At 45.9% G+C, this 12153-nt stretch overlaps 1 protein-coding gene across 1 annotated transcript in view; it reads right to left on the reverse strand.

The window, feature by feature from the left end:
- The window catches only part of hells (helicase, lymphoid specific), a 62547-nt gene that overhangs the window by 24545 nt on the left and 25849 nt on the right, over nucleotides 1–12153 (reverse strand). The window contains exons 12-14 of the mRNA XM_085995023.1: nucleotides 10714–10910; nucleotides 6261–6357; nucleotides 77–235 (exon numbers count right to left, since the gene is read on the reverse strand). Coding sequence (XP_085851149.1) covers nucleotides 77–235; nucleotides 6261–6357; nucleotides 10714–10910 — 453 coding nt within the window. The remainder of the gene's footprint in view (nucleotides 1–76; nucleotides 236–6260; nucleotides 6358–10713; nucleotides 10911–12153) is intronic.

Below are 12153 nucleotides of genomic sequence, written 5' to 3' on the forward strand. Positions count from 1 at the left end.
CCTCAGCTTCAGAATAGAGAGAAAAGACCAACTAAATGAAATGGCTCACCACATAGTTTTATAAATGCACCCTTACCTCCTGTCCCAGCAGTGTTGTGATGGTCTTGTTGACTATGGCAGTGTAGAAGGACTCCTGTTTTTTGCTCAGAGGTGCATAAACCACAACCTCCCGTTTTGGAGGAATATCCAGAGTGACGTCAGATTTCAACCTCCTCAGCAGGAACGGAGTCAGGATCTGCAACACCGAAAATAACCCATCCAGAATTCAACAACAACCACTGCTTAGACCAGGTGCTGCTGGACAGCAGCTTTCTCCAGGAGTTCACCACTTATGGAGATTCCACAGGTGTTAGGTGAACTGCTCTGTCCATCAAGGGAATAACTAGCTTTACAGTCAGCTACCATGGGTCTGGACAGGGCACAACCCCTGATCTCAGACCTGAAAGGAAGGCGTGCCAGACTCCCAGGGCACTGTTCACTGCAAGTCACAGACAGGAACATTATATGATGTAAAACAACATATTACTGAAGCGTAGGGGTATGACTGTTTAAAACTGGGCGAGTTCACATACAAGTCAAGGCAGAGGCTGCAGACACTTTCTTTATTCTCACCCTTTTCACTTTCCAGTGACTTGCTATGAATTTTCAGTAATTATTTCCCTTTTACATTTCAACAACTTGTCCTAGACTCTGAACAACTTGTATTTGCATGGACCTTTAAGAACCATTTCAAGGTACTTCAAAGGATAGAAAGGAGCCGAGCAGAAGGCTCAGGAGAGTGGGCCAAAGACAGAGTCAGAAAGCTAGGTTTTGAGGAGGAAGGAAGGAAGTAGCAACAGGAATGTTTAGGAAAGCGTTCTGCAGGATGGGCCAAGACCACTGTTCCCCGTAAGCTGCGAGGCCGCCACGCACCAGGCATTGCAGGCTGCGCAGTCATGCAGGAGCAGGATCTAGCGCGCAGGCGCTCTTTTCAATCGCATCTCACAGGCTCCCTCTTTAGGCCTGCAGGAGCGGGTTTCGGCACCTGCGTGTTGGAATCTGCTACAGTACTCAGCCCTGAGCCACTGAGTGAGCGGCGGCCGAATGGCGATACTGTGCCGGGCCTGGGAGTCATGGCGAATGGCGATACTGTGCCGGGCCTGAGAGTCGTGGCGAATGGCGATACTGTGCCGGGACTGGGAGTCGTGGCGAATGGCGATACTGTGCCGGGACTGGGAGTCGTGGCGAATGACGATACTGTGCCGGGACTGGGAGTCGGGGCGAATGGTGATACTGTGCCGGGACTGGGAGTCGGGGCGAATGGCGATACTGTGCCGGGACTGGGAGTCGGGGCGAATGGCGATACTGTGCCGGGACTGGGAGTCGTGGCGAATGGCGATACTGTGCCGGGACTGGGAGTCGTGGCGAATGACGATACTGTGCCGGGACTGGGAGTCGGGGCGAATGGCGATACTGTGCCGGGACTGGGAGTCGGGGCGAATGGCGATACTGTGCCGGGACTGGGAGTCGTGGCGAATGGCGATACTGTGCCGGGACTGGGAGTCGGGGCGAATGGCGATACTGTGCCGGGACTGGGAGTCGGGGCGAATGGCGATACTGTGCCGGGACTGGGAGTCGGGGCGAATGGCGATACTGTGCCGGGACTGGGAGTCAGGGCGAATGGCGATACGGTGTTGGGAGTGGGAGTCGTGGCAAATGGTGAAGCGCCTGTGCACTTGAACTTTGGAACACAGGTGGAGAAGCAGCACATGTACATTGGCTGCTGGAAGGAGGCGAAAGCAAACGATGTTTGTGCCCGCGGTGAAATTAATAAATAAATAAATAAATAAATAAAATAAAAATAAAAAAAATCGGAAAATTGTTTAAAGCCAGAAAACGATACGGGAAAGTGACGTTGAATGTCCCGTGGTAAGTTCCAGTTAAATTTTGCCAGGTGTTATCCCCTTTTTGGAAGAGTTGATCAGGGTTATTTAAGTCATGTTATGAGAGGGGGAAAAAAGTTCGTGACCCAGTGAGACGGAGGGAACAGCAGCAGAAAAAGAGGAAACAACTTCTCCAAGACTGATCCCAACTCATCGCCAAGGCTGGGGAGAGATAACCTCACCACCTTCTTAGGAAGTTTAACCACTTTATATACTTAGTTGAGTTTTGTTTCAAATTAAGAGTTTATTTTATTTTTTTTTTGTTGCATATTTAACACCACCATTGAAGAGGGAAAGAGAAACTTGGAGCAACTTCTTCTGTCAAAGCTGCAACAAGTCTTGAAAGAATTTAAAGACTTTTAGTGAACTTCTCAAAAAATGTTAAACTCCTCCTCCCTCCCTCCCCACACCCCCCCCAGCTTTGGTAGCACTAGCGGGGTCTTAAAATCTGGAAGAATTGAGGGGAGCTCCTGGGGTGTGGAAAATATTGGAGGCGGGGTGGGGGTGGAAGAGTAGGCAGTAAGAAAAGGCAGACTGTAAATCAGTACCGACCCACAGTCCTGCCGATCTGCTCACACCTTTCTCTCGCCTCCTATCTATTCCCGGTGATTCAGGACCCATTGCCATCTTAAGTCGGGTTTTGCCACTAAACGAATACTGTATTTTGTGATTTTTACAGATCCCAGAGATCAGAAAGGGGCGAGGCAGTGGGAAGTGTGAAAAACAGGGTGAAGGGGATGGTGGAGCTGACAATGGTGCATGGCCATTCAAAGCGAGCCATGAACGTAAAGCCCCCTCAGGGCATAAACTTAAATGCATTTCAAACAGGAATTCAGCAATTTTGTGTTAAAATAATTGTTGCAATTTCACTTACACATGTTTTACTTGTTACAAACTGAACCAAATTGCCCAGAAAATGTGATATTTTTTGCCCTCAGCCAACCGACTACGCACTGGTTTTAACCGGCAGGCACACCTTTTAACCGGCGTGTAGTCAGCAGGCCAAGGAGGGAAAAAAATGAAAAATGTCTGAGCAATGTGATTGGTTCAGTTTCTTTTTTAAAATATATTGGTAGATTTTTCTGTCTAGTAGTTACTGAATTTTGCTTGGTTCAGGGTTTGTTTTGTTTATATATTTCGGTTGCATTTCTTAGCTATGGAGTTGTGCCTTGCTGAATATGAAATGAATTAAAAAGTGTGAAGTCTGGCACAGGAAATGTGATAGGACAAACAGGAAATGCACACTACTGTAGACGTTTTATAATAGGAAGAGCCGATTCCCTGTGGTAATACTCGGAGTTGAAAGACATGCTGTTCTATAAAATATGAGTATCAAGCCATGTAATGCATAATGAATTAACAGGGTTAATGATTTATGCAGTGATTGAAAAAGTCACATGCATTGCTATTACCTGACTTATCTATGAAAGCTATAAATCAGTGGCCTTGAAGATTACACATTCATCACTGTACTCAACTTTTATCTGGTTCTTTTTGTAAAGCCCAGGATACACCGCCAGATGAACCATGTTGGCGGTAGGTTCTTGGTGGATGGCATTATAGGGAGGGTTTCCCTTGTGGTTTTGCAGCACTAGGAGTGAGGACCTGAGAGTCTGCATCACTGACAGGTAGCCCTGGAGTAAGTGGGGTGGTGTTTGTGGAGTTTTACAGCACAAAAGGGAAGCCCTGAAATTTGGCAGTATTGCTGGCACTGGGATAGGAATGCTGACATTTGGCAGTAACGATGGGCTGGTCCTATGATCTAGCAGCAATGGAATGGGGGGTCCCAGAATTTGACAGTACCAGGATGGGGGTCCTGAGGTTTGACAGTACTGGGGAGGGGAATCCTGTTGTTTAGCAGAGCTGGGGTAGAATGTGGATTTGAAAGCACTAGGGTCCTGGAGTCGGGCAGCACTGAAGGCAAGTTGGGGGGTGGAGAAAGAATTTGGAATTTGTAAGTGATCTCCCTAAGGCAACAAATACAGGAAACTCTTTGGTATCCGGCATTGACGGGACCAGCATGGTGCCGGTTGATTAAAAATTCCAGATGACGGAGAGGGTTATCTACCGAGGCTATTTTTAACAAACAAAAATTTAAAAAAATCAAGAAATGTGCAGTATACAGTAATTGGGTACTCCCGGCAGCGCGGGAGAGTCAGGCTCCTGTTATTGAGGTGTTCGGACTTCTGACAGCGCCAAGAAGCCGAGTAGTGGTAGTTTGGAGAACTACCCCCACTGACTAACTCGGCCACCGCGGGAGACTCAGACTCGGCAACATTTCTGGTTATTGAGGTGTTGTTTTCGGAGTATGAATTTTGCCGATTAATAGAGAATTCCGGATATTTAGGTGCCGTTTAAACGAGTGTTTCCTGTAAGTGTTTTATGATTAGCTCCTGGAACAGTAAATAAGCACATGACTTGCATATATAAACAACCCCTGGTGCATACATTGCTTCTTCTGTACAAATGACTTCAATATTTTCAAGAATTGATGTTTTATGCTGTTTCCCTGTGGGTTTAGAAGTGGAGGAGGGGCGCACATTGCCAGTGAAAGAATTTGGGCAAAACAATGATTTCACAGCCCCGCAACACTGAAGCAGGTTCCGAGAAAATAAATAATTTGGTTTTCTCTTACCTGCTGCAGTTTATGAACAAATCTTATTTTAACAATGATAGCTGGAATTCCAAGTCCAAACAAGTGAGCACAGGTTTCCTAATCATCTCTCACACCTAAACTCTTACTCAGTAAAGTAGCCCACATGCTCAAATAGCTCTGACTTTTCCACTGAGAAAAAGTAAATAATCAGATTTTTGCAGTCTGAATCTAAAAAGAATGTTGAGTGTTCAGATCATCTGTATGGCTTGTTTTGTCTGTGTGCACCCGTCTCTCTCTATAGAAATTAAATACTTGTTACAGTAGTTTAAAATGTGAAATATTATCAGCCAAAGCTGTTCCAATTCATGTTCCAGGTTACTTTCAGATGATTTGAAAGGAACTTAGAACTACTGCTATAGCACAAGGACACACCCTACCAGCAACAGTGAGAGACTCATACTGATGAATGCTGCAAAATACCATATCGACACGGTCTGACACTGTCAGACTCAGGCACACAGGGACTGCAGGCATAGAGCAATAGTGGGAAATATATTTTGCACTTCCAGGCTTTTGAGACACACTGAAGCCTTACAAGTATGAGCATTAATGAAGATACTGAAAGACACATTTTTAGGCTTGAGGTTATTGGAAATATGTATTTTTTCCATTCTTAATTATGTTTGAAACTTTATTTTGAGTCCACTGTTAGCAAGCTGAGGAGCAAAAAAAAGGACAATATCTGTCAAAAATGTATTTTGAGCTCATTAATGGGCTGTGTTTCTGCATTCTTTTATTGGTAGACTTTGCAGACGGGCAACTGCCGATTTGTGTAAAATGCTCATTCGTTCCCAAGTGGTTATTTTCGTTCTGATTTTAATGTTAAGTCACAAGTGTTTGCATGGTGATTGTTCATGCTTTACAAATATGACATTTGAGCAAATGAAGTGCATATACAACAGAGTGTGATGGACATTATGTGTTTGGCAGAGACACCATTTCTAACACATTATCAGTTGATCTACTGTCGTGCAGCATACGGTGTCCAGACCAAGTATAGTGTTCAGGTGAAGTGGATTAGAGGGTTGGGGAGAATTGGGCAAGAGTGCACAGATGTCATTCAATTTCCATTTTAAAGTCACAGATATGCCGGGTTTCTTCTTGAAAATACTTTAATTTGCTATTATTTATATTAAAAGCTTAGGGCAATCTGCAAAGAGAGAAGTTTCTCTGCAGGTCAGCCCGAGGAGCTGGGAGACACAAACTGAGGCACTACAATGTCATCATTGCAGAAGGGTGGAATTACAGGGAGACAAATTTGCATCAGCAGTTCCCATCATAAATGCAGACATAGCAATTTATAATGGGAAATAAGGTTTTGTAGAAAGGAAGAATGCACAAATACAAGATGTTGATATAAATAGATATTGACAGACCGAAAGGTGGACAAATAAAAGAAATAGCGAATGGGAATGAAACATTATTTTTAAGACTGGCAACAGTGAAATGCATTTGATAGAATACAAAAATTACCTCAATCAGGGTATGAAAAGACATTAGAAAGATGAAAAGTGAATAAAACAGCTTCAAAATAGAACAAATCAGTAGAGAAACATGAATAAATGAAGACAGGGGAACAAAGAGGGACACAAGTGGGAAAGATAGATTTAAAAGTCAATGTTCAGATCCAGAAGTGAAGCTGGAGTGTTCTACAGAACATTTTCACAAATAAACAAGTCTACCTGGTGAAGCATGTGCAGAATGTTTTGTTCCCGTTCGCTGGCAACTATATCTTCAACTTTTTCTGAGATGCTCGTAATGTCAAACCAAGATTCAAAACTAGGGAACAAACAATGATTGCATTCATCATCACAAAACTAGTTCACTAAAATATTCAGCGATGACAATTTTCGCTACACGTGCTCAAGGTTCAGCATCACAAGCCACCCCCGTAAGCGGGCCTTGGTTCCCTATAATCCGGAGTGTACCCTTTAACTGCTCCATACTTAGGTAAACGATAGCGAGACTCGGGGATCACGACAGAGAACCATTACATTCTAGTAGCCGGTGTACCGATGTATCAAGTCACGGTTTGATTCTCCTCTCTTCGAAAGAGACCTGAATATATGCTCTAAAGACTGAGACTCAGGCTCTAAACCAACAGATGGGCTACTTATATTAAGATCTAAAAGACAGTGAATTGATGCATAAAATAAGGATACCATTCACCTTCTCTCTATATACACAGACTTATGCAGTGAAACTTGCTGCAGTTTCAAACTAGCGGAGCTGGTCTGCTGGTTCGTACAATCTTAAACAGTTTTCATACTGACTGGGAAGCTAGCTTAAAATGCAGACCATTTGCTGGGAGAAACACATTTTGACGATATACTGAAACACAGGGTTGCCTTTCCCTCATCAATATTAAAAGGTATAGCCAATCCTTTGACGATGGCATATGATACTCACTATGCAATGTCAAATCTGGGCCAATGAATCCAGTTGACACCTTAAACTCCCTACTGTGTTTTCTCTGACATTTGGCATCATGCAAACTACCACAGCCAAGCTATCTAAGCTCATAACTTTTCCTTTGATAAATATCCTGTATAATTCTGGGTTTTTAAACCCCTCAGACACTATTTCTAGACCTAAAGTATACGTTAAAAATTCAGCATAGACAAAAAAAAATACTATTGTCACATCTTTGAAGTTTTAATGATACCATAGATTGAATCACTAATTTTTAAAATCACACTTAGGATTTTTCTTTGGCAAGGGTATTAAGGGTTATGGAATCAAGGCGGATAGATGGAGTTAAGGTACAGATCAGCCATTGAATGGCAGAACAGGCTTGAAGGGCTGAATGGCCTGCGCTTGTTCCTATAAGTGATGAAGATGACTCTTGGCGTAAAAGGCTGAGGAGGGAAGAGCCTCCTGTTTAGTAGATCAGCACCCAACTCACTCCTGGGGTCAGAGAACGTGAGGATCTATTACAGCAGGAGACTGGGCCATGCAGCTGTGGAACAGAGCAAAAATAATGAATGCTGGAAACACTCAGCAGTTAAGACAGCATCTGTGGAGAGAACAGACAAGTCTGTGCTCTGGGTGTGAGCACCTTTTTGTCCTTTGTGGAACAGAGCATTTTGTGTCACATTTTTCAACCCGCATCTTGCATCAGTATTATGCACACCTAGGTCAGGTACAGCAACAAATTGCATTTATACAGCACCTTTTACATAGAAAAATGTCCCCGGGGCTTCACAGAGGTAAATCAGACAAAGGTGGAGATATAGATCATAGAAAGTTACAGCACGGAAGGAGGCCATTTCGGCCCATCGTGTATCAGGAGGGATAACCAAAAGCTTGGTCAAAAAAGGAGGGAGGTGAAGGCAGATGCAGAATAAAACTCTCGTTAGTCTCCACATAGTATAATGAACACACAGAATCAATTACCGCTAAATTCAGGGCCACTTTGAGCCCAATTAAGGCGACTCAAAGTTAGTTTATGCCAGACTCCTGCAGCCAACAAGAGACTTCAGCCCCGATTTTCGGCTTGTGTGGGGAATGGTCAGATTTCCCCGAATGTGGGGTTTCTGACACACGTAAAAAAGTGTCAGCCAGCCCCACGCAATTTTCCCTCAATTGGCCAATTAATTCCCAGCATGTGGGAAGCCTTGCTAATTGTCTAAATCGAGTCAGAAATCCCCACAGTATGATGTCATCATTCGTGGTGCTTTCAAGGTCCATGGCAAGCACTGCATCCTCTGAAGGCTTCTAAATGAACCATACAGGATGGCAGAGGAGCCTGCAGCAGCTGTGGCCAGTGCCAGACCCCGAGCTGCCTTCAAATTCGACGAGGCTTCACTGCAGGCATTAATGGATGGGGTTAGGGCCCACAGGGAGGTCCTCTTCCCTAGTTCAGGGAGGAAGAGGCCTCCCACTGAGACCAATGCTGCATGGATGCAGGTGTCAGCAGATGCCAACTCACTGGGAGTCACCAGAGGAACCTTGGCATTACATCTCTATCTCCTTCCTTTACTCCCCCACAGTACCATCCAGAGCCCCCATCCTCACTGTGGAGGAGGAAGAGGCTGTGCAGCCAGACTCCTCAGAGGAGGCTCCAACCTCTGAGGGCACAGCGTCAGCAGAAGTAAGCGCACCCAGCACCAGTGCAGACACTCTCACCTCGTGGGGACCTTCGGGACATAGACTAGTGTTGTCACCTGGTGTTTCACAGCTCACAAGTGAGCCTCAGCAGATTCTGGAGACAGGGACAGCAGTGGAGAGTCCTCGTTGGAGGGCGCAGGGCTCTGCCAGCTCAGCTCAGCTGTGCTGCATCTCGACCCTCTGCCTCTGGGTCCATCCGCAAGAGAAGAGGTGATGGATCTCCATGCACAGATGCAGGAGTCTCTGGCAGGTTTTGTCTCCAGGGTCGCTGCGAGTGTGGAGCGAATGGAGGAGTCCATAGCGACCATGAACAGAGCCTTTGTGGAGTCATTGGCGCATGAACGCAGCACCATGGAAAGGTTGGCAACCTCCATGGAGGAGATAACTTGCCAGCATACGGAAAACATGGTGAGTGCTCATAAGAGAATGACATCTCTTGAGGAGCGTTGGCCATCTGTTGAACAGAGAAACCAGATCTTCATGGAAGTCCTTCTGAGTAGGACTGCCAGTGCAGAAACAGGTCCCCATGGCCCCCTAAAGTGCAGCAAGGTGCTCTCAAGCCACTTCCAAGCGCTGGCCCCTTCTGGCTTGTGCAGCTTCAGGTGAGTGAGCAGCAGCCTGGTGCTCCTGGTAATCATCCTGCTGTTCCTGGTTCTGCTGCTGCCACCTCTGCTGTTGGAGATCCTCTAATGCCAGGAAGGGAAGGTGCCAAAGGCCTCCCATGCTTCTAGCAGATGCCTCGGTTGAGGAGGTCCTGAGTTAGGGTGGAGAGAGGGGCTTCCCAGGAGCTCACACTGAAGAAGTGTGTGAGGCTCCAACTTTCTGCAGCTGCTCCTAAGGCTTCAAATAGTTCCCCCAAGCCTTGATCAACAAGGTCCTGCAGCCTGCAAATGCTGCCTCTTTAAATATCTTCAGCCCTCAGCGACCTGCTGCTGCAAGCACGCAAGCCAGCTGTTTTCACGCCAGCTCTCATTGGCGGGGTTCCCCGCAGGCGGGTTTCAGGTGGGGAAAGCCCCAAAGTCGCAACGGCACGGGAAAATCGTCCTTAACAAGGTGATCATTGGTGATTAGTGCTCCGACGAGCAGTCCCGCCAGCGGCGGGCGGGACTGAAGCGGGGCGCGTGGAAACGGCGGTCCGAAAGTCGGACGGGGCGGGGAATCAGGCGGGGGGGGGGGGGGGGGGGGGGGTCCCGACCCGCTTTTTCCGCGATTTTCAGACCACGGCCGCATGAAAAGCTGCCCGACAGCTGCCCGAAAATCAGGGCCTTCATCCCCTCAAATCGGGTCTAGATTTGAATCCAGGTTACATAGAATGTACAGCACAGAAACAGGCCATTGGGCCCAACAGGTCCATGCCAGCATTTATGCTCCACACGAGCCTCCTCCCACCCCATCAACATATCCTTCTATTCCTTCCTCCTGCATGTGTTTATCTAGTTTCCCCTTAAATGCATCTATGACTTTAGGTTACAGAGCTGCAAGGCCACTGCGCCATCCATCTTCCCCACTCACCGCTTAAACGTCGCAATCATAAAAGGTCAGTGGAACCTTCCTTTACCATAAAGCTGTCCTGGGTGAAATGAAGAGAATCTGAACTGGGATTAAACTACAAGCCCTTCCTCCTCAAAGTTGTGGACTTTTCCAAGTGCACTGAAAGCCCTCTGGTATGTCACCCCAGGAGCCTTTTTTCCAAGCTGAGCCATGGCAGCGATTGTTGGCAGGCTTGGGAATGACGGCTGAAGCCAATGCCCTCGGTGCTCACTCCTGGGGTCAGAGAACGTGGGGATCTACCTTTCTTGATAGAGATCAGACAGAAGAATTCTGGCTGATTTTTCCCTACCTAGTCTAGAGGCACAGATGTCAACTGTAGTGTCCCTAGGGCAATTTAAACCCAGCCAATTTAAATCAGTACATTAAACTTGGAACCTTTTACTCTACAGCTCTGCTACCGCAGGTGGTGCCTTTGACAAAAAAGGCCAGTTAAATTCATCACACTGCAGCACCAAGTCCCTTCATAATAGGTACCTTTTCAAGTCATCAAATACGTCAGGCAGTAGGAAGTTGAGCAGTGACCAGAGTTCAGCCAGGTTATTCTGGAGAGGGGTTCCAGTCAACAGCAGCTTGTTGTCAGTATTGAACCTTTTCAGCTCTTGAATCAGACGACAATTTAAGTTCTTGATTCTGTGGCCTTCATCCACTATGAGGTATTTCCAATGGCAATTCTGTTTATTTTGGGGAAAATAAAATGAAATTGTCATACAAGATTTGCAATTACAATTGTTGATTGGCAGAGCGAGATTAAAACTGAGGCAGGCCCCCTTCCTCCCTCGCTAGGGGGCATGGACTCTTGCTGGAGTACAGTTCCACAGGACCCAGTGGCCACTCATGTGTGAGCTTAGACCATGTGTTGGCTATACTCGGGATATCACAACCTAGCAGAATTCCTAGCCTGTGCCGATTTCAGCTGGGGAGGCCACAACAATGGAATACTTCCACTTCCCAGGGATCTGTTTATGAAAAAAGTTAGGAAGAATTCTGAAAAACACAACAAAATTAAAAACTACTGAATGCCCTCAAGTCAAAGTACTTTAAAGTAAGGGATTAATTTCTCTGTGGCAGTGATTCAGAGACAGGGGAACACTAATGAGCAGGGCTTCCCCGTCCTGAGCACAATCCTATGATGGGTGCTGGTGAATAAAGTCTCTGGCTTGCTGACAATCGCGGTTTAGGCTCAATCACAAAGAATGGTCACTATAGCATTGTACCAAGAGGATTCCAGCATCAATAACAATACATCCCAGCAAGAGCAAGCATCGGCAGGTCAGGACAGGAGAGAATAGGAAAAGGTGTGAGGAAATCATTGCAAATCTCAGCAAGAGAAACAAAACGTTACCATAACTAACAATACCCTACGAGTATAACTAACGATTCTCCACTGAAAGCAGCGAGTATAACTAACCAACTAACGATTCTCAACTGAAAGCAGCAAGTATAACTAACCAACTAACGATTCTCCACTGAAAGCAGCGAGTATAACTAACGATTCTCCACTGAAAGCAGCGAGTATAACTAACGATTCTCCACTGAAAGCAGCGAGTATAACTAACGATTCTCCACTGAAAGCAGTGAGTATAACTAACCAACTAACGATTCTCCACTGAAAGCAGCGAGTATAACTAACGATTCTCCACTGAAAGCAGTGAGTATAACTAACCAACTAACGATTCTCCACTGAAAGCAGTGAGTATAACTAACCAACTAACGATTCTCCACTGAAAGCGAGTATAACTAACCAACTAACGATTCTCCACTGAAAGCACCGAGTATAACTAACGATTCGCCACTGAAAGCAGCGAGTATAACTAACCAACTAACGATTCGCCACTGAAAGCAGAGTATAACTAACGATTCGCCACTGAAAGCAGCGAGTATAACTAACCAACTAACAATTCTCCACTGAAAGCA

This window comes from Somniosus microcephalus, chromosome 8 (assembly GCF_052327205.1).
Source record: "Somniosus microcephalus isolate GS21.2 chromosome 8, FLI_Smic_1.0, whole genome shotgun sequence".
In the NCBI taxonomy this organism is placed as follows: Eukaryota; Metazoa; Chordata; class Chondrichthyes; order Squaliformes; family Somniosidae; genus Somniosus; species Somniosus microcephalus.